The sequence below is a fragment of the Labrus mixtus genome, chromosome 2, assembly GCF_963584025.1.
Source record: "Labrus mixtus chromosome 2, fLabMix1.1, whole genome shotgun sequence".
Classification (NCBI taxonomy): Eukaryota; Metazoa; Chordata; class Actinopteri; order Labriformes; family Labridae; genus Labrus; species Labrus mixtus.
The window spans coordinates 23,707,792-23,734,412 of record NC_083613.1 but is presented as its reverse complement, the minus strand read 5'-3'; the positions used below and the strand labels follow the sequence as shown (position 1 = coordinate 23,734,412).

At 40.1% G+C, this 26,621-nt stretch overlaps 2 protein-coding genes across 3 annotated transcripts in view; both read left to right on the top strand.

Moving 5' to 3' along the window:
• The window catches only part of mmaa (metabolism of cobalamin associated A), a 147,602-nt gene that overhangs the window by 48,136 nt on the left and 72,845 nt on the right, over window positions 1–26,621 (top strand). The gene's annotated exons all lie outside the window — the stretch shown is intronic.
• Window positions 1,133–26,621, top strand: part of hhip (hedgehog interacting protein) — a 33,793-nt gene continuing 8,304 nt past the window's right edge. The window contains exons 1-11 of the mRNA XM_061057301.1: window positions 1,133–1,923; window positions 5,599–5,791; window positions 10,692–10,836; window positions 12,829–13,030; window positions 19,348–19,499; window positions 20,780–20,953; window positions 21,068–21,211; window positions 22,430–22,548; window positions 23,257–23,380; window positions 24,459–24,604; window positions 25,807–25,888. Of these exons, the coding sequence (XP_060913284.1) occupies window positions 1,657–1,923; window positions 5,599–5,791; window positions 10,692–10,836; window positions 12,829–13,030; window positions 19,348–19,499; window positions 20,780–20,953; window positions 21,068–21,211; window positions 22,430–22,548; window positions 23,257–23,380; window positions 24,459–24,604; window positions 25,807–25,888 (1,748 nt within the window). The 5' untranslated portion in view covers window positions 1,133–1,656. The remainder of the gene's footprint in view (window positions 1,924–5,598; window positions 5,792–10,691; window positions 10,837–12,828; window positions 13,031–19,347; window positions 19,500–20,779; window positions 20,954–21,067; window positions 21,212–22,429; window positions 22,549–23,256; window positions 23,381–24,458; window positions 24,605–25,806; window positions 25,889–26,621) is intronic.

The following is a 26,621-nucleotide window of genomic DNA, read 5'->3' as shown; positions in this document are numbered from 1 at the left end:
TGATTTCAGATTCTCTGTGTATCTAAAAAAAGGAGGGGGCTGTTTTTTCTCCAGTAATTGCCCTGGTTGGAAATTGTCTTTTGTGCTGCTATAGTGCCACTTCTCTGGAGAGGCCAATGAAAGAAGAATTGTCCCACATTTGGTCTGGTATAATCAAGAGCCAAATTAAGATGCCTTACAGTATGAACAACTCTAGGTCAACACGTTGCTGGGCAGCAGGTCATAGTGATTGATTCACATTGTGGTTGATTTTCCACTGCCTTACACGTGTAATTTGTCATTTTGTGGCTACCAGAATAAACCTTTTATACCATATTTAACAAACAAAGTCAAACACCCATGACCCAGTTTGTTATGCAACATGATATTCTACTTTTCCGTAGTGCAGTATCTCAATGCCTCTCTCATTATCTTATTCAAGAACAGAAAAAAAAAACATTTAAATCCGGAAGCTTTAAAATAAATCTAACATATAGAGAGTAGTGAAAGATTCAGATTTCTTACTTTTGTTAAAGTACGAAACTACCACACCAAAAGTACTCCTCATACATTTATGTCATTTGAAGGTATAAACAAATATTTTACTGGATTAATAATAGATTTATGTGTAAGTCAATCTGAGAATATACAAAAAGTCAGATAAATTAAGACCAAATGTCTGTCAGACTGTCAGAACAAATCTCATTGTGGAGAGTAATAGCTTTGAAAAGGTGTATCTGAAATGTAGATAATTTCAATGAAGTTGCATAAAATACGATATGAAAGATATGTTCAGCTGCCGAAAGGTATAATAGTAAAGAACGAGATTCAAATAACCACATAAGTTAATTGTCTGCATGAGCAAAGAAGTGCAATAAGTAGCCTATGTTGCGCATAGAACTCTTTACGAAAATAAAAGTGATTATATCTCGTTGACATCGCACATTTAAGGCGGAAGTAGACTCAATTATCAAATTCCTTTATTGAAATGTCGATGGAGTAAAACAATGAATCCCCCACTCTACGTCCTCTTCTCTACCAGGTAACTGTTTACCTCGATGTGGACGCGACTGTGGCCAAAAAGCGCGCCCCCGCGAACTCATACGTCACCGTGCTCGCTCCTCTTCTCGCGCGCTGGTTAAAAAGAAGGAGGAAAGAGCACGGGAAAACATGTGAGCGGTCTGAAGACTTTAGTGAGAGACAACTTTAAGGTCTTTTATGTATTTTTCTGACCCCGTGCGTGCACACACCGCCGTGCTGTGCCATAAAGGAATTACATCCAAAGGAACGTCACGGCTCTTTTGCAGTTCACGCTGTTTTTTTGGTTAATGACTTTTTGAGTTCATCAGGAGAAATTGTGTTATTGTTTTGCTTTTTATTCAATTTTATTCATTTTTATTTCATATCTGATATATGAAAGCAAAAATTAGTTATTTTTAACTTCTTTTTTTGTAGCAGTGAATCAAATTTAGGGCACCTGCTCTGACCAGAAAAAAATAGGCTATATTGGCAATTTTCTTGTAGCAACAGCCGTCTGCTGCTTGGAGATCTTTATATCCTAAATTAAACAAGAAACGTATGCATTGCATTGCGGGTTGACATTTTTCTTTTAAAGGGAGATTTTGTTGTGTTTTGTTGTATTATTATTTGGGTCTATTTTATGATCTTTTAAAAACTATGAAGCATTTGCAATTCGTTCTCGTCCTGGCCGTCGCGGTCAACTTGTGGGAATGTGGAGACGCAAAATTCGGTGAGAGGGGAGAAATTAGCCCAAGGAGGAGAAGATGTTACGACGGAAGCTTGCCCAAGCGGCTGAAGAAAAGGGAGCGAAAAGTGTTGCTTGACGGCAGCAGTGGAGAAGTTTGCCACAGGTTGTATCCCCGCGTGTCCTGCTGTCCCACCAGGAGAGCCGCCTACCAGATCCTGCACCGCAGGGATGCCAGGGTAGGTTAACATACCTCCAACATTTTGCATTTTCTTTAAATGAAGGGACTGTTTTTATTAGCCCACTTAATCGCCTCGGGAGATGCAGTTGCAGCCCTCGTGTCATTCTGCCTCTTACTACCAACAGCTGATTTAAGGGGATGGTTCTTTTTTTTTACAGTCTGTGGATGGTAATAGGAAAATGCCTTGGGCTATGCTGCCTCTGTATGCTCAGATCCAACAGACCTACTGGGACATTGAATGTTACTATGGCAGCCTTCTTAATAGTAGCTGATCTCACCATACCCGTGCTTTGGAAACTGTTGTCCAATTTGCTGTCAAGAATCCCCGATTTTTACGTAGCCTTCTGTGTCTTGAATTTCCCCGTGGTTTATGTTTTAAGTCTCTTATAATATCGCCACGATATCCTCATATCTTCTCAGAACAACTTGTTTTTTGCTCGTAATGGTTTGCTCTGTCTCTTCTGCACGAGTTTAATTGTCAGTTTGAGCTTACATGATCGGAAAATTGATTAAACGTCAGGGTTTCTTCGGACACATTTTCATTTTGTTGTTCTACACAATCTGGCGCAACAATTCAGCTGTTCATGCGCTTCGGCGTTACCATGGTAATCACTCGCCGATTTACGTTACCTCTCAGCCAGTCAACTACTACAGACTGGAAACAACTATCTTACCTGTTGAACTGTTAACTCTGTAAGGTAGGACCCGGTTGTTATTTTATACAGCAGCTGGGGCTGTCTTGTAGTTTTTTTTTTTTTTTTTTTAATTGACAGTCGTTGTCAAACGCGTTTACGTTTACCGAAAAGTTACGGGATACGCACCGAACTCTCTTCCAGTGTTTACTTTAAACCTTTGTCCATTGTGTTGACAGCTTAGTGATAAAGAAACTTTGCAAACAGCGTTTAAACTACCGCTTTAAAACCCCGCTCGAGTTTCATGTGGGGAGAAAGGCAGAAAGAAGGCGACTGTACCAAACTTGTAGCGGATGCCGTCGGATCTTCACCGGACCATTATCATGTAAACCACGAATCATTCAGTGGCTGGGTGGTATCACACTTTGTGTTGCGACAAAAAGCCATATTGCATCATTTAATTTGCTCAAGTCATGCAAATAAGAAGGGGGGGGGGGGGAACTGAATAGGAAGAACTCGACTTATCCTCCTCCCCATTACACTGCCCACACACGGAGCCCTTTCTGATTATAGCAAAAGAATAACAACACCATTGTGTTTGTTGGTTTCACTAATGGGAGAAGCTGGAGAACATCACTCTCCCCCAGTCATCAGCCCCGTCCAAGTGTTAATGCCTCTGGGAGGGTGTGTGTCCTTCACTAAACCCCCTGCCAACCCACTTACACCTATCCCCTGAGGACAAGTGTTTTGTTAAAGCTTAGTGTTGCCTACACTAGTCTCTCACACCATATGAGGTTTGCAGAGTGACATGGGATTTTTTTTTCTAAGTGTGGCATTGTGTATTGATATGTTTGTTCCGGCAATTTCGTTGGCAAAAGCAGTTATGCAGATGCTATCTTAGAAAGACGTAATCCTGTAACAGCTGTTCTCCCACATGAAGCTATGCATTGCAGCTTGGTGAGATGTCATCTCCAAAAAAGAAATGTAATGTACACATCTGAAATGGCCTGGGAACAAGTTAATGACCGTTTTATTTTTCTTACACCGTAATAGCTCCATGTCTGTTTCATTATGTTTCATTCCTGACCTGCTTTAGTGTATCCTTAGCAAAAGTACAACAGCTGAGCCTTATTGCCAGTTTCTCAATGCTTTTGAGGAGCATACTCACTCACTGAGATTCAGCAATGGACAACAAACAAAGGTCCACTTGTTCTGGTTTGGATGATGGCAACATTGGAGCCCGTCCCAGCAACATATGGACACAGGGCATGGCTGAGAGCACACAAATGCCACTCTCCATGGACCCTGTGCCAGCTCATGGCACACTGAACCAATGGGCAATTTAGAGCAGGAGGGCAGGCATGCCCACAACACTACATGGCATGAGTGTGAGGGCACGCAGACAGAGGAACACACCAAACATACAGGGTCATAGCCAACCCAGAACTCCCTTTTTTGGGAAAACATCAACGATTAGATGAAATATACAATAAAAGTGGGATTTAGATTTATATATTTTTTTTATCTTGACCCTTAATGTTTTTCCAGAGGCTCTGCCACCTGTACGCTTAACAACTCCTAAATAGAAAATCCTTTCCTTGTTGCCGTTTTTTCTGCAGTCAGAGAAAAGTGTAAGGCACCCATATGTTGGCCCCTGGTCCCCTGGTCTAATTGACTTCGACAGACTGCTAATTTGTTGATACCAGAGTGGGAATGATGTGCCTGTCTATCTCTAAATTGGTGTTTACACATGGACCTCACACAGAGCAAAGCACTACCAGCCTGCCTGCCTGGCTCCCCAAGCAGCGCTGCTCTTGACCTAAAACAGATTATATTGTGTTTCATTACAGCTAATTTGTTATGTAAATAATCCATCTAATTTCTTTGGGATTAACTCTTTTTGTACTTTTTGCGTAATAACCCAAAGTTAGGTTTTTGGGGCTCTTATTTAACTCGATTCACGTCATGCCTTGAGATCTGTCAGACATGGAAATTGTACTCAAACTTTAAATGTTTATGAACTGGGGTAAGTAGGCAGTTAATGAGATAATTTCTGTGTTTATTTCTCCAAACAGACAGGGTGTTCCAGTCCCAATGTTTAACAAATTGGTATCAGAGAATATAGAGACACATCAAAACATCTCTGTTATTCAGCTAGTTCCATGATATTGCAGAACCTTAAGCTGAATCAGAAACAAGGCAGTGCAGCTTTGTTGAGTGAAATCTGAGAATTTTCATGCAGATTTTGGTGGAGATGCTGCAGAATTTCACACTATGCAAGTCACTGTTTGTCTCCCTCTTCAGCCCTCATTCTACGGAAGATGCTATGAAAAAAAGAAAGTTACTGTGTGAACAAACTGTTCAGCACAATACCAACCCTGACAATAATATTCATCTAACCACAGGCCAAATCTGCAGATCATGTCGAATATAAACAAATTCCAGGATGACATTGATGTTTAACATATGATGCAGGATGAGGAGTGATGAGTTTATGACAGCTAGTGTTGCTTCATATCTTCTTGCCAGAGTACTTTGCAAATGCCATATGGGAGAACGGTTTTGTTTTAAACAAGGTTTTGTTAAAAAGAGATTACAGACTTTATTTGTGTCGTATCTGGAATAAGATTGACTTATTTATTGTAGTTAAAAGTATAGACGGGTGAGGTCTGGGAATTGCTTGTGTTTCTTAGAACTATTCATTTGAAACATTACATGGGCTGATTTGTATTTGTCTATTATTAATCAAGTTAGGTTTAAACTTTTAAAGGCTAATATTGGCCTTTTAACTACATTAGATCTTATCGGGTCATCTTTTTGTACAGTTATAGTGTGTGAGAACTTTATGATAAAGATTTGAAAATGCATCCTACAAACACAACATTCCTTACTTCACAATGTAACATTTAGGATGTTTTATTACCAAAAGGCCAACTTCTCTTGAACTACACACTTGCTTTCTTTGTACAAACTGAAGGAAGACGCAAAAGTTAACAACCCATCATTTTAATCATTGGCCTTTTGTTGCGTGTGGTCTCCAGATTTTCTCCACCAACAACACAGAATGTGGACGTCTCCTGGAGGAGATCAAGTGTGCACACTGCTCCCCAAATGCCCAGGTGTTGTTCCACTCCTCGGACATGGATAAGATGCCACACAGGGAGCCAGACCTGCCACTGCTCTGCCAAGACTTCTGCCGAGAGTTCTACTACACCTGCAGGGGGCACATACCAGGTAATTACAAGGATAATAATGACCATAAATGTGACTTGAACTATTGCCCCTTTGTGCTCACCTGGTGCTATGCAAGCAAACATGTACACATGATTAGAGTCATGAAAGTAGATTTACTTACTATATATTTCTCTAAAAATTCATAGGAAACCGACAGTTGATTGTAATGAATTAAAATTCACAGCAGATTTCATTTTTCATTAAAACCCAGTCTGCACATGTAGAACTGGCAGATTTTTGGACTTACGCAAGAAGTGGTGCGTCAGTAGTCTGGTCTGTGAATATTTATTTATTCAGCTCTTACCTCATCTGACCTCACTTCCATTTGTTGCTGAGCATGTCTCACCCGTTTGCTTGTTCGCTTGCTTTTTTCTTTGCTTTACTGTCGCACTTTAATGCATTAGTTAAATCACTTGCCAAAAAACTGCCTATACTGACACAACAGCAGTTTGCTGATTAGTTTTCAGACTGATCCAGCACATTTGGTTTTTGCAAACTGCAGGCAAATTGTTGTGCTTTTCATGACACGGTATTACTTACTGTGTTTGTGGAACCAGGTGCAGAAAGTTTTGTTCTCCCGTCTCTGTTAGGTTTGTGCAGGTTTAGGAGGTTTATTTTAATCATCGTGCCAAAATGTCACCTTTTTTTTTCCTGAAGACTAGATGTAGTAACAACACACAGATTTGAGGCATTTCCTGACATGTGAATGGAAAGTCTTTGGTTTGTAAAGGTGTACCAGAAAACTGGCCTGGAGCAAAGTGAATTGTTTTATTGCCCGAATAGACTCGGCTCCTGGAGTTGATTCTTGAGGATGCATAAGCAGCCTAGCTGTAGTCTAGACTTGACTGCCCAACAACTTGGCATCCTCAAACAGAAAATATCAAACCTTTGCCTCAGGTTTATTCACAAGTAGGTTTTTATTTTTCCTATGAATCGCTGCACAGAATTTCTTTACTCTCTGATCATGAGCTCCACTATGACATTGCAGGATCCACAGAAATGATAAGAATGAATTGATGCAAAAGTTATTATCATTGTGAATATATATTGCTGCTAAATGATAGGAGCCCTTCTGCACTCTAAAAGGATTTGGTCTTCAGATGAATCTTCTAAGGGCTACAAGATCACAGGTACCTGTGCCTTCAGAGTGCATACCGAACATGATCAAACGCTTTTTGACTGTCTACTCTCCTGCAGCCAAGTCTTCTTCCAATCTCTGTCGCCAGGAACTGATTAGATCTGCCGAGATTTGCAAACAGAGAACAGTTTCAAACACACTTGTCTGCAACCCACCCACCCACATGGTATGTTGCAGCTCAAGTCAAATATCAAACGCATACATTCCACCCTAGTCCATCCTCATCTGCATCTAATGGCCTGCTGCCAAATCTGGACAACACTTGAACTACAACTCACTCTGCAGGGTATAGAAAAGGCAACAGGACTTGTGTGGAGTTACAATACTTAGAGAGTCAATTCAAAAAAGCATGATAGAAGAACCCCCCCCCTCCCATGTTCACCGACATACTCCTCCCCGCTCAACCTCCTCATCCCTCCACAGATCAGCATATGTGGTGACGAATGACACATTTATTTTTCTACAAAGTTGTGTGTATGTAAAACTGCCGAAGTGCATCAAGATGTTAAGTACTTAAGGTGGGCCACCCAGGTTGCCTTGGAAGATAACCAGATGGAAGCATAACTTTAGCGCTTGGGAGCAGGGAATATGGATAGAGTTTGTGTCTCTCTCTCTTTCTCTCTCTTTCTCTCTCCCTCTCTCCCTCTTTATACCCTTCCCTGCACTCCTTTATGTTTTACTGAAATTGTGGATTAACGGTATATTAGTTGAACATTTTTTAAATACTCAACTGTTTCCATTTAATTGGATTCATCTTTGCAGTAAAACACCCGCAAAAAGTGTTACGCTCTTTTTTGAGTATTTTTAGTCATTTGTTTTATTCATCTCGTAACTATTTTAAATATGTCTATAAATCTTGCGATGGAAGCAGTAATTGGGAAATGAACCACAAACATGATCACAAAATATGACATTTCCTTTACTTTTGCAAATACTGAATACCTTGCCAAAGGTATGAAATGAAACAGTAGCCTTTACAGCATCCATCACTGATGTCCTGCTCCAATGAAAACTTCCTACCGGCCTTTGAATAGGCCAGGTACTTAGCCCCCATTTTTCCGTAAAGACATTTACTGCCTTGACACGCTCTCATAACTGCAAGCTCCTCACCTTCCCTGTACTCCCCTTCTCCTATATCTTCCACCCTTTTTCACTCACCCCCCCCCCCCCCCCTCCCTGCACCCAAGGTCCGTAACCAGCATGGTTAAGATAACTGCAGACACAAGTGGGTGGGTGGTATCGCCAGAGCTGTGTGTGTGTTTTTATGTGTGTTTGATCTTCATGTTGTGTTAAGATGTTTGAGGGGATATCCTATCACCTCCAGTATTTGGTGCGGTCAGCACTTGTGGTTTGGTGTGTGGCTGGAGAGGGAGATGAAAGGAGGGACAGGGAGAGTCCTGTTTGTGTTTTTATCACTGGTGTATTTGCTCTCCTCTGTCCTCTGGGGAATTGACTAAAGGAAACAATATTCGCAAGATTGTTTTAGGTCGCAAAGGGCTCCTGAGACTCGCCGCACACTTTTTTTTTACTGGGAATAATGTTGTAACTGCTCAGGCTGGAGGAGAAGCTGTGTGTGGCTTCCATGTTCATGCAACACTTGTTGCTGTGCTTTGGAGCATTTATGGTAAACCCCCAGGACAAATGGAAATAATGAATGATGTGATGGCAGTTTCGCTTTGAATTAACATGCTACATTTACTATACAGCATCCTCTAACCTTTGACCCTTGATATAGATGAGTAAATGTCCTTTTAACAGGGCAAAATACCTGAACAGTTTGAGTCATGTCTCCTCCAGGTAAAACGATGTGCAATATTTGTACTGTGTCAGAATACACCAATGAAGTAAAACAAAATTAAAGCTGGATTAAAACAATATGAAAACGCATCGTGAATTTCCTGGAGGATGGAGATCCAAATCTAAAACATCTGGAATATTACAGACTTGAAAGTGAGAGAGAGGTCCCAGAGTGGCTAATAGAGATGCTAACATTATTTTTGTAGGGTCATTAAAGTTGTTTGTTAAATTGTAACTTTCCTGTTGGCTTGTTTCTCTATATATAGTGATCTACGTCAATCAATAACCACACCAAAATCTCATTATAGAAACAACACAGCTGAATATAAATCCATTGTGAACAGATGATCATTTTCCACTCAATAAAGTGCCGTTTCCGTGGAGTACCTGCTCAGAATTGTGGACCAGAGGAGAACATCACGTCTTTGTTTGGCAATGCAAACGAAGAATATCTCTCACCCTGTAAACATTTCTGTTTATTCAGAATTACATGCCATATTGAACAGGTTGATTATTTCATTTCACATACTGTGCCCATGTGTTGCTCCCTAATGAAAAACAGTCAGACCTGTTCGAAGGAAAGAACAAGTGGGTGAGTCATGAAAGAAGATTTAGAGAAACCTTAGCATTGCTGGATTCCTTTAATTCATTTTATGCATCAGTTTTATACAACTGTTATCCACTGTGTTTAATCTTTACAGATGATTTTAAGTCCCCTCAACTTTGAACCCCTCGACTAGTAACTGTTGTGATTTTATTTTCTGACATTTTAAATATTAGCCTTCCATAGCTTCCTAGGAACGCTTTTCAGAGGTTATGACACAAAAGTTTGTTACCATCACTTCATACCAGCATTTGGTTTTCTCTTCAAATTAGTTTTTCATTCTTTATGCTTGAGGGTATGCTCTGTAGTTTTTGTTGTTGTTGATAGTTTAAGGTTCGCACTGGGATGTGTTCAGGCTTTGTGAGTGGAGCCTCAGTGTCAGCTTGATGAAAATAATTTGACTCTGTTACTTGAAAGGTCAGCTTTTGTAGTTTTGTGGTGATGTTTCTTTGCTTCACTGTGTTTAGATTGATTTGAAACTTTAAGGTGTTTTTATCTGGACTGTTTAACTATGCATGCATCAGTTATCAGAGGGAAACAGGATGGTCTAACAATGACTGTGTAGCCAACAAGGCTCTCCTTACCTTGTATCTTACAGCTCTGAATGTTATGTTGACATTGCCCATCCAGCTTAACTGTGGGTTGCTGGTATCTGGTGTTTTTTCATAGCATCTTTCATAAAAAATACTACTTAGTGGTTTTCTTAACCACAAGACACACTCATGCCAACGCTGAAATATTTAATGAGCCAACTGATGAATTATATTTTAAGTGCTTAAGAGAGAGGGAAATTACAGCCATTATAAAACCTGAGCTTGCTTGGTGTGCTTGTCAAATTCTTTATAATCACTGACTACATGTTGCTAAAGCAGGAGTTAGTTCTTTCATCATAAAGTCATTAGGACTAATGTAAAAGCATAATTTCACAAGTTACAATAACAACATGGGGAACATAAAATGAGTTCAACTTTGCTCTCTGGCGGAGTCCATTTTTACTGCAGAGGTTATTTCTTGTCTATAATCAATTTAGTTTGGCACATCTTCTCTTCACTTGTTCTTTCAGCTCAGTGCAGCAAGAATTTTGTTTGGCTCATCAAGAATAAATCTAACTTTCCAAAACACACTAGCATACGACATCCTTTCTCTTTTCCCCTGTTTTTTTAATATCTATTTTTTGTCATCTCTTGCACATAGTCGTGCATTGTCAAACACCTTCATACACTACGACTGTACACACAGAATCACAATTGGATTTCTCAGTTCAGCCTACATGAGCTTTGTGTATTGACTTGTATAACCATGCAGTATCTATTACAAGTGTGAGACGCTTTGTCTGTGTTTGTATCTGTTGTGTTTGCTAGAACTGTTCCAAGCTGACGTGGATGAGTTCTGCCAGTACTATGGGAGGAGAGATGCCAGTCCATGCTTTCCAGATTTTCAACGAAAGCAACCACAAGGGCAAGATTCCAACTACTTGGGAGATGAAAAAATAGAAGATATCAGCAGGTTCGTATTCTGACTTTAACCATGATTTATTCCATGTAAGGATTGAGTTTCAGTATGGAAGATGTTTATAATATTAAATTAATGAGATTTGGCTGGTTCTTTAATGGGTTTCAGCCAAGGGAACTTTTCTTTAAGGCTTTTAAGGATAAATGACATTCAGCTGTGATCTACTTTTGTACAAACTATCACAGCCTTGGTCAAATGTTCCTGGTTCACTGGTGCATTTTGCCGTGGTTCATACTCGCAGACAGAAATGCTATGCCATCTCCCCTCTAATCCTGAAGTTTGTCCAGACTGCATTTGCTCAGCTTTGCTCACATAATGAAAATGCTTATCCTGCGTCATTCTGGTTGCCTCCCTCACTGCAAAGGCCTGTACATCACTCATGGCTTTGCCCTTTTGTCCATGGGGGAATTCGTTTCATCTCCGTTTCCCTTGAGGCAAGAAGGACAACAGAAAGCCAACACGCTATCAAATAATGACCAAAAGTTAGGCTGTCCATGGCTCATTTGTCAATACTGTATGCTACAGTATGAAGTACAGTCAGGTTAACATCAGTGAAATAGACTCTTCTGGCCCTGTTTCTACAGTTCAGTCAGGCATCTGGACAACGGAGGGTAGATACAGTATGATTAGTTTTTCAGTTAGCTGGGGCTTATGAGATTATTATCATCTGATGTCCTGATCATACCAGGAAGATACACAGAAATTAGGATGTATCTGGTCTATGAAGTCAGATTTAGTAAATCTAGTAGAGACTGCAATTGGAAATAAAAGGTGCACCTGCTGCCCTCAAATGGCTGTAGAGGGACATACATTACAGAAAGCATTTGTGAAAAACATAACTTGTAACACTTAATACATGATGTTGTGCATTAGTGATGCTGCGATTGCAATTTCTTTGGCCAATTCTGATTTTTGATTTTTACCTCGATACCAATTTTTGGCCGATAACCCCCCCTACTTTAAAGCAATATAATTTACAGCAAAAACCATTGTTTTTTAAAACTTTGTAACGGAAATGTATTTAATGTTAATAATAAAACACTGACTATTAAGTAACTGTTGATTACAAAAAATCTTAAAAACTGCACCAGGTTACATCTCTTGTTCTTACTCTTGAATTTCCCTCGGGATCAATAAAGTATTTATCTATCTCAAACTACTCTCCGAAAGAACATTTTTTTTATGTCAAACCCTTTATTACCTGTATCCTCTTATATTTTTATGCAAATATTAATGTTGTAAGTGTCTTGATGTTATCGTTTAAGTATCCCTCTATAACCAAATTATATCACGGGAATATGAATTTAATATTTTAACGTGCTGCACTCCCCAAGCCTGCTAAAGACAGACAGACAGAGACAGCAAGAGTGTGCACACACATACGGGCAGGGCTGAGGGAACAGTCTGTGTTTGTCCTACTGTATGTGTAACCTTTTTCTCTGCTGATGGTCACCTTCCGTCTACACTGCCGACATGTTAGCCTGTTGTGTGTGTGTGTGGCTGTTCAATAGTGTTTGAAAATCGACAGATTCCGGTCTCGCGTCGATGTATCGGTGCACCTTTATTGTGCAGTTAAATGTTTCTGGTTAGGGATCAATGAAAGTCATTAAATGAGCAAATGCCTCCTAGGTTCTTAGATTCTACCTCAATTACAAAATGTTCTAATTTACAGTGACACTCAAGCTTCTCCGATTCTCCTCCTACTTGGCACTTTAACTCATGTTCCTAAAAGTAATTAAAGCAAAGGTGAGAGAAAAATCTATTAGGTTCAGCAAAATGCAACAGCTGACTTTCAGCTTAAAACTAAGACATGGGAATGAAAACAAACATGCCTTTTTGGTAAGTCGTCAGATAGGTTTCGATGGAAAATCATGTTATCAATAGCATGCTTCCTTCCAACATCTAACTTTCTATCATGCCCCTAACAGCTGGATTATTCACAGCCACCACCAGCCTCTGACCTTTTCTATTTCCTCTGTTGCCCAGGAAACACAAACACAACTGCTACTGTGTCCAGGAGGTGTTGAGTGGTCTGAGGCAGCCGGTGGCCATGGTGCACTGTGGGGATGGATCCCAGCGGCTTTTTGTCCTCGAGAGGGAGGGAATTGTCAGGATACTGGACCATGACCTGGAGCTAATCAAGGAGCCTTTCCTGGACATCCACAAGCTGGTGCAGAGCGGCCTGAAGGTAGGAATGAGCTTGCCATTACAGTGCTAACAGTTGTCAAGCAGTTTTTGTAATATGAATGAAATTGGCGCACAGAGTTGAACAAGACAGAGAAAAGAAATAAAACTTGGCTGGTGGGCTATAAAATATTGTTAGCTACATTGTGAGAATAAGGACTTAATATTAAGTCACAGCCTTCACACATTTCTTTCAAAAACTGTTCGCACCTATGTAAATGTGCAAGGAACATCTCTAGCCAAGACATATCCCTTGAAAATGGGGCCTGGACACTATTAGTATTTAATTATATAATTAAACCAAACAAGCAGCCATTCATCAAATGTGATTATGGCTAATCATTTGCCTATTATCTGCTAATTAACTGTACATACAGCACACATTGTGCTCACTGCTAATTTTCTGCTAATTCTCACAAGATGGGTTAATGACTTTCATAATCTCTCCCATATTGTTTCTATAAGGTTCTTATATCCCACATGGTGACTTACACGGTACTTTACACAGTGACTTTCTCAATACCACACATCTAGATTGGAATGAATTCGAACAACCGTCTTTCAGTTTTTCACCTTGTCTACAGTCTTCATTCTGTAACAGAGAAGTAATGGATACATTATGCGATTTTGTGTCAAGGCAGGGCAAGCAAACATAGTCTGCTTCTGTTTGGCTAAGCCTCTGTCTGAGAAAATTACAAGAAATTATAAAATAATTAAATCTGCACTTGACGGGGCGCCAGTGGCCTGGTGGTTAGTTTGCGCTCCCTTGAAGGCTGCAGTCCTCGAAGCGGGCGACCCAAGTTCAGATCCGGCCTTTGGCTCCTTTCCTGCACGTCATTTCCCACTCTCTCTCTCTTCCTGATTTCCGACTCTATCCACTTTCCTGTTTCTACAATAAAGGCAAAAAAGCCCCAAAATAAATTTTTATAACTGCACTTGACATACTTCTTTATAAGTATCCTCTGAGTCTTATGTAGATTAAAAAAAAGCCTTTTTTGTCCTAGAACATGAGTTTCTTCAACCAGTACCCAATATCTTCTTCCTGGAAGCAGTGTTTTTGCAAGATGAAGACATAGATACATTATACTGTTACTGTTGCTCTGGGAATTCTTCATGAATGTCCCAATGGGAATTCTTCATGAATTTCCCAATTGCAAAAACACTGTAATCTTCAGGGACATGTCTTGATATTTATTTCTCATCTGTAATCGTTGTTGCATCTTAGACTCCAAATTTGATAGCAGTTCAGAAATTGTTTAGACCGCACGAGATGGGATTGCTGAGATGTTTGAGGGACACACTCCCAGACAGGAAGTTTATGCATCACGCATGCCACTGCTTCTCTGCTGACAAGACCCTTTGCTTACAAAGAGTGTAACAGAGCAGAGCAATTGAATATGCAACTCCCCCCTGCATGCCTCAGCTCTCACTGCTCTGCTCCCTTATCATTATGACAATTTGACGTGGCTCGATCACCTGCAGGCCCCAGGAGTCCTATTCTGTGATGTTGGCTGCCAGAACGGGCTCCCAGCCACATGGAGTGAACAGAATCAAGGGAGGGCTAAGGTGTTTACTGGTAGCATCAACAGGATGGAGGTGCCTTTATACAGAGAGAGGAACCCAGGCCCCCCGGGGAGAGGGCAGATAACGAGTTTATCATCAGCTCCATGCACATGCTTTGATTGTAATGTTCTGTGTTTCCTTCTGCTTGTCTACCCCCCGAAACTCCTTTCCTTGCATCCCCCCGGTGCCAATTAAGCTGAACTGCACAGAAACAATGCTGCGCTGTGGCGGTGTGGGCTGCTAGCTGCGCTGTGGGTGTTCTTCTCCTGAAATTCAATCTCTATACTCATGTCCCCCACCACCAGCAACCACACACACATTCAAACACTCCATCCATGTCATCATCACAGTGGTCTCTCCACAATTGGCTCCTAATCGCACACCTCTAACATGACGGTGGATTGTCCACAAACCTCCTGATTAGACAGCGCCTTGCTAAAGGATGTGGCTCAGAATTGGTGCATGTTGTTGATTTAGACCATTTTTACCGACCGATTTTGGAGTTCAAAGAACAGAAACAGAAATATGCGATAACATCAACAACAAACTGCAATTGTTTAACAAGGGGGTAACTGATATGTGGTGGTCCATTTCGGTATTTTATCGCTGGCTGGGGAATACTTTTGTCAACATACTGTCGACCTTTTTATGTAATAAAATTATAACGTATTCAAAAGAAACTTTTCAGAAAAAATTACTATCACAAATAAGCATTTTGATTTATAGTTATACTGCAGCCAGTCTGTAGGGGGAGCTCCAAATCTTTCGGCTTCATTTTAGCCAAGGTGATGCGCTGTCCGAAACAAGTTTGTTAGTTAAGGTCTGGGTGTTCATAAAAAGTGCTTTACAAGAAGGGTTTTTTCCTGCATATAAAACTGCGAGGCAGCCACCTCAGCCATATTTTGTATCACCCTGGCCCTCGCCAAAGTCTGACGGATGTTTCCATGAAGAACCGTGCGTCTTCCATGGACATTTGGTGAATTTGTCATTTCTAACTGCAACTATGGCATTAGGTTGTCGCTGATCAGTTGGCGGCACTGTGACGTTTTTTCTAAACACACGTTGGAACTGCGGCTGGAGTGTTCATATGAGACAGCTCTCACAGTTTGTTGCTGTTAGCATACTCTTTAGACTGCAGTGGATCACTTACTGTTTTGCCTCCACATTTACGTCCATTTTCAAAGACTGCCTCCCTCTCTCCCTGGCATAGTCGGAGGATAATACGTTTAATTATTATTTATTTAAAATTCTGTATCCTTACGTCTTGTTAGTGTGTTAGCTGAGATGGTTTGGTAAAAGGCATATCTACAGTGGACCAACTTACAAAAGGGCAATATACAAAGAAAGTTAATCCCATATTAAATTAAAATAATAGATAATTCATCTTTATGCCATTGAAGTTCTGTGACGTCTATGGGCATCATCAGATTACAATGTGAATGAAGAAATTTGACATCACAGAGGAAGCACCTGACATTTATTATTTAGATGAGAAAAGTTTCCCTTCACAGAAGAAATACAATTCCATGACAAATTAGGGCATCAAAATACACCAGAACACAAGAAATAAAGTATTTGAGTTTTAAAATTCAAGGGGAAGGATCTGCAGACCTCCTAAATTAATCTGAACAACTAGTATCATCTTGCTCTTTACAACTAAAGGAAGGACCCAGTGACAGTAATTATTATTATTATTTTTTTTTTTAAAGTTAGTTCTATGAATTTTCCAGGTGATGGATCTAATTCTTAGTCTAGTATGCAGTGAAAATAGATTCTCATTGCACAAGAGAAAATAAAAGATTGCACAAGATGCGTGTATGTGGCCTTATGTGTGAGGGAGGAGTGATCCTAGATGCGACAGGTAGTGTTTGACTGAAGGGTGTAGACATTGTTATGCTTGAATCAGCTCATGTGGAATGTCCTTGGAGGAGGAATGCCCCATGAGCCAGTGAAAAAGGATCAAAAGGTTCAGGGTAACTATACATGAGCCAACACATGCGTCACCGGTACTCAAAGACAGCTGGCCCTGCAGAATTTGAATCATAGTGCTGTGTTCATCTCTCTGTCTGCCACTCAGACTGAAAAGCATTCCATGTAATGCACTGAGATTTGAGATAACAACAAATGCTCATCCCTGCACCTCACTTTCCCAGCTTTATGTGGAACCATGCCAACACTTTGACAGTGCCAAAGCTGGAGATCCAGAGGACAGAGTTGGAGAGGAAAGAGGAATGCAGAGGCAGGTGTTTGAGAAAAATGAAGAGATAATACCTCATGAGAGATTCAATCACAACCCCCTGCCTGGCTGTAGAAGGGATATCAGTTGTATAAAAAAAAAAAAAAAAAAAGGCGTTCAAGGGGAAATGGTGGGAATATGTTTTAAGTTGACACATTGGTGATTTGTATAGTTTAAGAGGTTTGCAGATGGAATTCATTCTAATCAGACTAATGAAGATCTTTTGTTTAGACATGTTGAAGGTTAAACATTTGAAATTAAACAGAGAAGCTTGCATTTTAAGCTCCAGACCATTCCTCATCTTCGTTGGTTAAAAAAAGAACTTAACATAACCCATAAGTGTCTTTAATACTGTACTCGTTTCCTACTGTACTAATTTATAAAATATACTATGACACAAGCAAGAGAATATTGCCTGAATCTAGCTCAAGCTTTTATGCCAACAATTTAGAACTGATACTTCATTTGGTGTAGACAAGTAGTGAAACATGCAGCTTGTTCTCCCTTAATTCTCTAAATGAGCTTTTTTGTTCAGTATATTGGTTTTGGCATGACTATCTTTGGTACTGCAGCTCTGGCAGCAGTTTCATCCTGATCGGTGCTCAGGACCTACAGGTTGGCACTCTGTCTTATTTTAATCAAGGTGTTGTGTTGGATTGGCTCTGCTGCAGTGTTTGTTTCTAATGGCTCTGGTAGCCAGCGCTGCTGTTCGCCTGCTGCTGAAGGCGCTTCATACCAGCAAGAGAGCTAATATATGAAATCATTTATCATTTCACCACTGAGTATCTTTGGGGTCCCTTGTATTTATTTCCTCTTTTAGAATTGGGATCTTTGACCCCTTCCCTATTGTGAGTTTATTTTCTGCTAACCTCTTCCCTCCATGTGGGTCACCATAATATATGGATCAAGCGTTTCAAGGTAAAGGTTGAGAATTTTTCCTCCCGATATCAAACTTTTTGACATTCTTTGGCAGAGTGTAGTCTAGTGTGCTTTGACTGACATCCAGTTGTATGTGTGCTACATCAATCCCACTTAACTCCTTTTACTTGACCACAATCTAGTAGTCCTCTGTGACACACACACACAAACTCTGTCTTTGGTTTTGAGCACTATTCAACAACTTTCACAACATTTCACTTCATTTCACATTGATGGAACCCCTGTGGCTTATCATGCGTGTCTCTGTTGTTGCTCAGTGGTACTTCAAGAACATTCCTTTACAAAGACTCATCTTTTATGCATTCTGTTGCAGTCCAGGTCAATACTGCGATTGACTGGACCGTGTCTCAAGCAGTCCAAACCGAAATTCTGGATCCAGTACACCATATTGCGATGTGTTCCTTAGGTTGTGACATAGAAGACACATATCCAACACCTGGCACTTTGATAAATCTAAGATTCTTTTCCATATTTAGAAGAAACACTTCAAGGAAGAGAAACGTGTGTTAACAATTGACATACTGCTTGTTTTTTTTTCCATCATTAAAATGTTTTTTAGAGGATGCTCACTTCGGCTTGTTTCATTTTCTTAGTGAAAGAAAAAAAAAAAGAATCAAGCTGTTTTGAAGGGATACAATCACACAGGGACCACTTTGTAAACATTTTTCACACCTAAGCCTAGCATTCTGTTCATTCTTTCTTCAAGAAGAAATAGTGAGGCAGAGTACGACAAAAAAAAGGGCCGACCTGGCTTGCCTTGCCTGGGGAATGAAATGCTGTAGCTGATTATTAAAGCTAACTATGATGGGAGGACCACCAGAGTAGTGACAACTGATGTGGCTGCCTCCGGGGTGAGACAAAGGTTTACATATTACACAAGCAATTTGGATGTTTTCTAAACATGTTGCCAAGACAGTGGGAGTTGGCAGCTCTACCCTACCAACCCCCTCCAAGCCTTGAATTTTGCATGGATTTTGTGTAAACCAGGAAAGAGCGAAAGGATGGGGAGCAAAAAGCATGGACTGAAGCACTCTGCACTTTTGTGCTCTCTATGAACTGTGAGTGAGCTAATAAATTCTTTCAGCCACTCAGCGTAGCATTCGCGGATATCCCCCAAAGATTACACACACAAATCACTGCACAATGGAGGCCACCGGGAGGGCTGGGGCGTCACAGGGGCCCCCCGACCCTGTGGACAAACGCACACAACAAGGCTGCAGAGAAGACTGGGCAGGGTTTTTTGAGGAGGTGCAGCTCTACCAGAGTCAAATGCTTTGTAATGGTAGGTAATGACATATTCAAGTAGGTTGGTGAAGGTGTGAAGTGAAACAGGCGAGGGTAGAAAAAGAGAGAATAGCAGGAGAGTGAGAGGGAATGTGATGGATAAATAAAAAAAGGGGGATTAGAGAGGTTATAGAATAAAAGAAGCTAGGGGGTGGGTGGGTGTGTAGGGGTTGCATGTAGTGGTCTTGGTGATGATGAAGATGACAGAGGGGGGTGATTCCAACCCCACGCAGGCGAGCAAAAGCCAAGGAGGGACATAATTAACTCCTGGATCTTTTGTGTTTCTCATCTGACTACAGGGTGGAGATGAAAGGGGCCTGCTAAGCCTGGCATTCCACCCCAATTACAAGAAGAATGGCAAGCTCTACGTCTCCTACACCACCAACCAGGAGCGCTGGGCCATCGGACCACACGACCACATTCTCCGTGTGGTTGAATACACCGTTTCAAGGTAATGGGAGAAGTGTGGGCCAAATCTACCTTAAATATGGGTCATTCACTTCCTGAAAGGAAACCAGCCCTAGCTATCTTTAAGTCTAGTCAATATTAAACTGACTTATCTATTTAAGCTTGAAGATAAATATAGCTGAACATGCAGTTTGCACACTAAAAGCCCACTTAAATTGTCTTTATTAAATAAACTGAATGAAAGTTAATAATGTGGTCACTTATCATTTCTAGGGATTTATGTAGGTCAGAAAGAAATATATAGCAAATAAGAGAAAGAGAAAGTCCACTATGAAAAAGTCCTGATAAAATTTTGGAGGAATTGGTTTTAATATTGGCACTATTCCAGTGACCATGGTAACCACAGTAAGAACTAGAGCTTCGAGAGTACATAGGGGAGTTTTAGAGATTAACTTTTTGTCTTATGAGATTCAGAATGTAGGCCATCGTCTCGCCTAACTTACTTTCAGTGTGCGTTGTTTTTGCTGAACATATAATGGGAGTTCATTTGCGACACTCGTAATTACACACCTGCGATTAAGGAAACAGTCTCCTCTCACGCATGTGTTTAAGTGTTGCATTAAAATGTTCATAATCACAGTTGTATGTTTGACTAAATGATCTAATCTTAACTACGGTGCAGCCGTGGTGACTGCAGTGTAGTCCTTAAATTAAGGGTCCAATAGAGAAATTATGGTAAAAGTATTTGATGATAGCTTAAGCAGATTTTCTTTACATGGAAGGACTAGCTGAAATAACACATTATGAAACATTTGTTGCTGATACAGTAAAGCCAGTTCCTCGCAAGAAATTGTGCAACATTCTGAAGCCTGTGTTATATCTCCACCCACTGTCCTTGCCTCTTTCGGGGAATGTATTAGAATTAGACTAAGAGTCTCCATACAGCAAACTATTTAAGTTGTTTAAACTTGATTTCTGTTCCATCATTTATTATCCATACTTTTGTAACATTACGTCCAGAAACCATCTTAAATATTTGGACTCAATCAAAGGGGTTAATCACGTATAAAATCCTATTTTATACAGCAAATAATAAAAAAAATATATATTGTGTTGCTTTCATGCTAATAAAATGTAAAGTGCAGGGTATCCAAAGCTGCTAGCTTTTAAATGTCTTTATAAGATTGTATGGATTGTATGTAAAGTTGAATAATTGACAGTTTTTACATACTTGTGAGAAATAATAGTGACTTTTCAGTGTAGCTACTGTCATTTTTTACAGTCACAGAAACGCAGTGACAATGAGGTGTTGTGTTTCCTTAGAAAAAACCCAAACCAGGTGGACACCCGAACTGTCCGAGTGTTGATGGAAGTTGCAGAGTTGCACAGGAAACACCTCGGAGGTCAACTTCTGTTCAGCCCTGATGGTTTGCTGCACATCATCCTGGGAGATGGCATGATCACCCTGGATGATATGGAGGAGATGGACGGACTAAGGTGAGATCCCTGGCCAAAGAACTGTAGTATAAATGATGATGTGCAGGTTCTTTCCTCTGTATTTCCTTAGTCCTACTTCGTGAAGGTGTATTTTGTTTGTGTGTTTGAATGCAGTGATTTCACAGGGTCCGTCCTGAGAGTAGATGTGGACACAGACACCTGCACATCAGCTTATTCCATACCACTGAACAACCCGTACTTCAACAGCACCAACCAGCCACCTGAAATCTTTGCTCATGGATTACATGACCCAGGCAGGTGAGTGAAACGATCAAGCATGAGAAAGTTCAGTAACGAAACACTGAGGAACCTAACATCTTCAAAACTGGGCCACAGTGACTTATACTTCTGCAGTTTTTCTTTGGTCAAAAAATAGTAGCACAAATGGCTGTGTTCCATTTCTTCCTGTTTTCAAGTAAGAGCTTTGTAAAATTAGACCGTTCTTATGGCAACTTGTAGTTTGCCTTAAGGCCAGAGTTTACGCTGGCCTTTTTTTTCTTTTTTTTTACGGCCAATTAGGCCGGTAACATCCTACAATTTCGGCCATAAAGCATAATCACCGGACATGCTTTGAATTGCCATATATGCCCAAAAACCTACATTTAACAGCAATAAAAGGCCCATAAAACCCACAAACGCTAGTGTTAATTCATTTTCATGCAAGAATTACACGTCTTAAAAGTCCTCTCAGTTCTGTTTACAACACCACTCTGCCCGATGTGTGACTCATTCTCCCAAGTCATAGTTTAATTCAGCTTAGTGCACAACGCGCAGCAAGCTCCAATGCTGTCATCATTAAAGAAACAGAGTAAGTGTTTTGTTTTCTTGGGAAAAAATTACTCACCAAACTAAGTGAAAGTAATGTGGCTGTACCCCTGGAGTGCTAAGGGAGGTGTGTTTAAGGAATATTTCAAGAAACAGCCCTAAATTATCCTTTTCCTTTTAGGTCAGGTTATGAAGGCTAGCAATCGTAAGTTAGCTTAAATTAATTGTGCTTTAACAACTAATTTTTACTTTTATCCCCATATTTCCCTTGAATTCTCAACACACATACACACCTGCACCTCTTCTCTCTGAATACAGCGGTTTGATCTGTTTCGTCTTTTTCCAGTTCTCTTGTTCTCCGTTCCTCTCTCTCCCTGTTTTTGCTATTTTGACAGTAACCTATTCATTAGCTGCACCTTTTTATAAAGATTCAATTCGCATGACAGGTGATCTATGTAGAGGTTTATTTATGTCGTAGAGTAACACAGTGATTCAAAACCAAGACTGCAGAGAAACATGGAAAAAGATATTAAAACAGCATAAGAATGGTCGTCATTCGGTAGATGTCCTCGCTGGACATTTTGGCCGTTGATATCTTTATCTGCCGTCATGTGCTACCAGCTAAACACTGGTAGATACTGGCTACTGAAAACCCTGGCTAAGACATCACTTTTTGTCCTTCTGTACTCATCCTGGTCTTTTGTACTGTAGGTGTGCAGTGGATCGGCTTCAGTCAGAGAATGGGAGTTTGCTGATTCTCTGTACAGATGCTAGCGGCAAAAATACATCCGCAGGAAGAATACTGGAAATAACTAAGGGCAAGGATTATGGTGAGTTACAATTTCCATGAGATTTTCCAAAATATGTTCAAAATATTTACCTAATTTTCACTTTTTCTAAATTGGAAGTAGTTCATTGTTTAGTAATGTTAACATGTCTTGTGATAAAAGCAAACTTCGCCGGACTCTTGTTTGATGGCATTACGTCTGAAGAAAGAAATGAAAATACATAAACCTCTTGGATTACCTTCCATATTTATTCTGCTAAAATCGACATCTGGTTTAGCAAATGTCTTTCATTTTGTAAGAACATGGTGTTTTGGAAACACGTTCACAGAACACATGGGGTCAAGTGCAGATATGGTGTAGGTTACACATAAAAAGAATCCCTCCTGTGGAGAGCAGATTTTCCAAGAGAATGTGAGATTGTGTCCACAACAAAGATTTAAAACTGTCAACAAGTGTTGGGATGGTGGTTGAGTGTTGTTGTAAACTCATCTGAGTGGCCTTGTTGTTCTCACATTCAAAAAGTAATTAATAACAGCAGAGAATTGAATAAACGTAGCCTTCTTCTCTTCACACCAGAAACAAAGTATCATTACTGAAATTAGTTCCAAGTAAAAACTGTTGCATCAATTATTATTAATTGATAAATTTGTACTAATTGAATGCAATAGATTTCCTCGATAACCTTCTTTACTGTAGAGACGTGTAGGCAGCTGTGCCTAATTAGACTTTTTCCTCCTTGTTGCTCCCTAGAAAATGAGCCTTCAGTCTATGACCTGCAGTCCACCGGAGGAGCACCGCCTGTGGGGGGTTTCATCTACAGGGGCTGCCAATCTAGAAGACTTTATGGCAATTATGTGTTTGGAGATAAAAATGGGTAAGAATTAAGGATGGATCATAGTTTTTTAATTCTGGAAACGTCAATAATATTTAAACATGTGGTGGGGATTTGAATTATAATCTAATAATTGCCAATGAAATTTCCCTTGAAATGCAGAAACCTGCTAAGAGTTAAAAATAAACTTTTCAATCCTGTTATACAAGTTGCTAATTACCTTTTAAGTTGTGAAATTATTATTGAGTCCCTGAATACTTGATAGACTTTCAATTTCTGTTTAAAATCTCAAAAATTAAGAAAAAACACTGAGGTCCACCCACAGGGGGATTGATATGTTTGATGTAACTGTCACCACTATTAAACGGACCATTCAGTGTAAATGGAGATTAGACATCCTACCCTTTTTCTGTTCACACTTTTTTTTTTTAGTGTTTAATTCATCCTACTTTGCTCATGCTCACGCTTGAATAAACAAAAGAAGTAAATAGAAAGGAGGGGGAGTATACTATCAGGAGTTGGCTCTGTGTTAAAAACAATGTGTGGTTGCTCCATTCTGTTCCTTAGCACAATTTGAGGGCATATTGTTGTGGCTAAGTGAAGGCTCCAGCATGATGTTTGTTTTGAAACCAAAAGCCAACATCTTAAATAACACCATGTGAGACATTAGACAGCTGTGGATAAGTGACAGAGTCGACGTCTCTCCACTGGAAGGGTTCGATCCCCAGTTACATGTAGTGTGTCCCCCAAATGGCATGGTGTGAATGGGATTAGTTAATACTGATGAACAATTTACATAGCAGCCTCTGCCATCAGTGTGTGAATGTGGTGTGAATGGGTAGGTGTGAAAAGCACTTTGAGTAGTCAGAAGTCTAGAAAAGCAAGTCTAGTTACCATTTACATGGTGTGGCACAGGAGCATGGGTCAATGAACAATGTTAAAAGTTATCCCCGTTTCCAGATCCCAACTATCAGTTTTACAATTAATTATATTCTCCTTGCACAGCTCTTCATAAATAAAAGAAACAATGGCATTATCTTTAATAGATCCTTTACACAAGATAAACTGTTGAGGTGAGGGATGTGGGAATGATCCTCTGTGTGTATTTGTTATGTTTCAGAAACCTGCGAATCCTCCAGAAGACTACATCGTCAACATTAGAAAGTGAGGAGCAGTGGCAGGAGAAAGCTCTGTGTCTGGGCTCGGCTGGCTCCTGTGGCTCCTTGCTTGTGGGACACATCTTGGGTTTTGGAGAAGATGAATTAGGTTAGTAGGGCAGAATAAATACACGTTTATTCAATGTATCCATCCCTTCTCAGATGTTTTCAGTCTTTTTTTTTTCTGCTTTGTTTTGTTCTTTCCCCCCATCTCTACATGAGCAACAGCTATGTATTCACATATCTTCTGAAACACTTTGGGGTTTCACGGCATGAACCCTTTCTTGATGGCTTGTTGACTTCAAATGATGCATGTTCAACGCTGTGGAGAAAAGATGGCTTGGAGTCACTTGAATGTAAATGTATCGTATTTACATCGTGGTGTGGAATTTTCCACTCGGGTTATTTCAGAAATGTTCATGACATTTGCACGAACACAGTACGAAGCATTAAAGCACCACTGAAAATCTGGAGTAGTTGCAACACCTAGCAAACAAGAAGAGCTAGGAAAACTATGGGGAAACTAATACTCCTCTTACTCATTGGGCCATTCCCAGCAGGATATTAAATAGTGCGTACTTCCTTCTAGATTTTTGGTAATTTCCACTTCTTGGGCCACCTACAAGGCGATGTTTTGCATGGGTAGAAGGATGTGTTACTGTTTACCTGGGGGCCTGCAGTATGAAGATAAGGCAGGGTGAGCTGAGGTGAGCAGACTAATATAATACAGAACATTGTAACCATTTGGCCCCCCATCAAACACTCAAAATTATTAGCTGTCAGCTCTGATGTTTCTGATTAAAATGAAGACATGATGTGGATCATTCACACTCTCATCAGAAATCTTTGATCACGCTTTTTGCTAGGTCTCGGAATTAGTATTTGACAAGGTATTTCAAGATTTCTGCATTTGATCAATGTTGAAGTGTTGCAAGAACCACGAAGGAGGTGGGCTTGTGTCCCAAAGCAGGGGCCCAAGACACATGTTTACAATTTGTCCCCTTATGGAATTTTCTTGCTTGCTTGTTCCTCATTAAATCTTCTGCCTAGTTCCCAGTCATGAGTATCCAATTGTCCCATTCAACTCTGTCTTGCAGTCCTCTGGCGAAAGCAGCAATGCAGAAACTTAAGCTGCAATCAGTCTAACTATCTTCTAATGTCCTCTCTCTTTCATACTCTGCTCTCCATTTGTCCCCCCCTACTCAATTTTGAACGTGTTTTGCAAGGGTTGCCTGGGTGACAGAAAGTTAGAGTATGTCATTCCAAATGATGCTGATGTCCAATTTAATATAACTGTTGCCCTTTTTCCAGGTGAAGTCTACATACTGGCAAGCAGTAAAAGCCTGGTGCAGTCACACAGCGGGAAACTCTACAAACTGGTAGACCCTAAAAGGTACCATCACACAGTACACTTTCAGTTTTTTTTTAATTATTAGGCAAATAATTGTAAGCAAACCGTCATATATTTGTAGAATGCTGTGGAATAGAAATGTGTCTCATTTCAAAAAGTAAGTGATCCCACACAGTTTGTGACTTGACAACAATCCTTAATATAATGTTGATTTGATGTTAATGTGCGATACAAAAAAAATCCTAGATACAATACTTTATACAAGATCTAACACATGACCACAATACACAGTGTTCCATCTTTTCTGGTATATTTTGTGTTGTACTTACTCTCTGAAGTATGTCGCTTTGGTTAAAAGTGTCTGCTAAGTGAATTGTAGAATTATTTTACTCCTAAAGCTCTCACTACCTATACCGGCTTCCTGCGCACACTTAAAATATTGCTGTGACCGTGGCTTTTGTGCTCTTCAATAAGTTGGCAGGTGAGCACCTGTGGTGGCCAAAACAAAATGCTGAGCATTGAACACTGAACACTGGAGAACAACACAGCTTTTTCAAAATCTTTGCAAGAAGTATGGCGAACGGTATGCTTAGACCTGCTGGTACAGTACAGAAAGCTCTATGAATGTAATGCAATGAATGTAGAAACAGATACACATTTCATGCTTAGACATGGTGCAAAAAAGTATTCCTCATTAGATGGATGGAGCTCTGCAACACTCCAGCACACAAGCATTTTTACATAAGGTTTGATCCAGTTTATTTCTGCGCAGTTG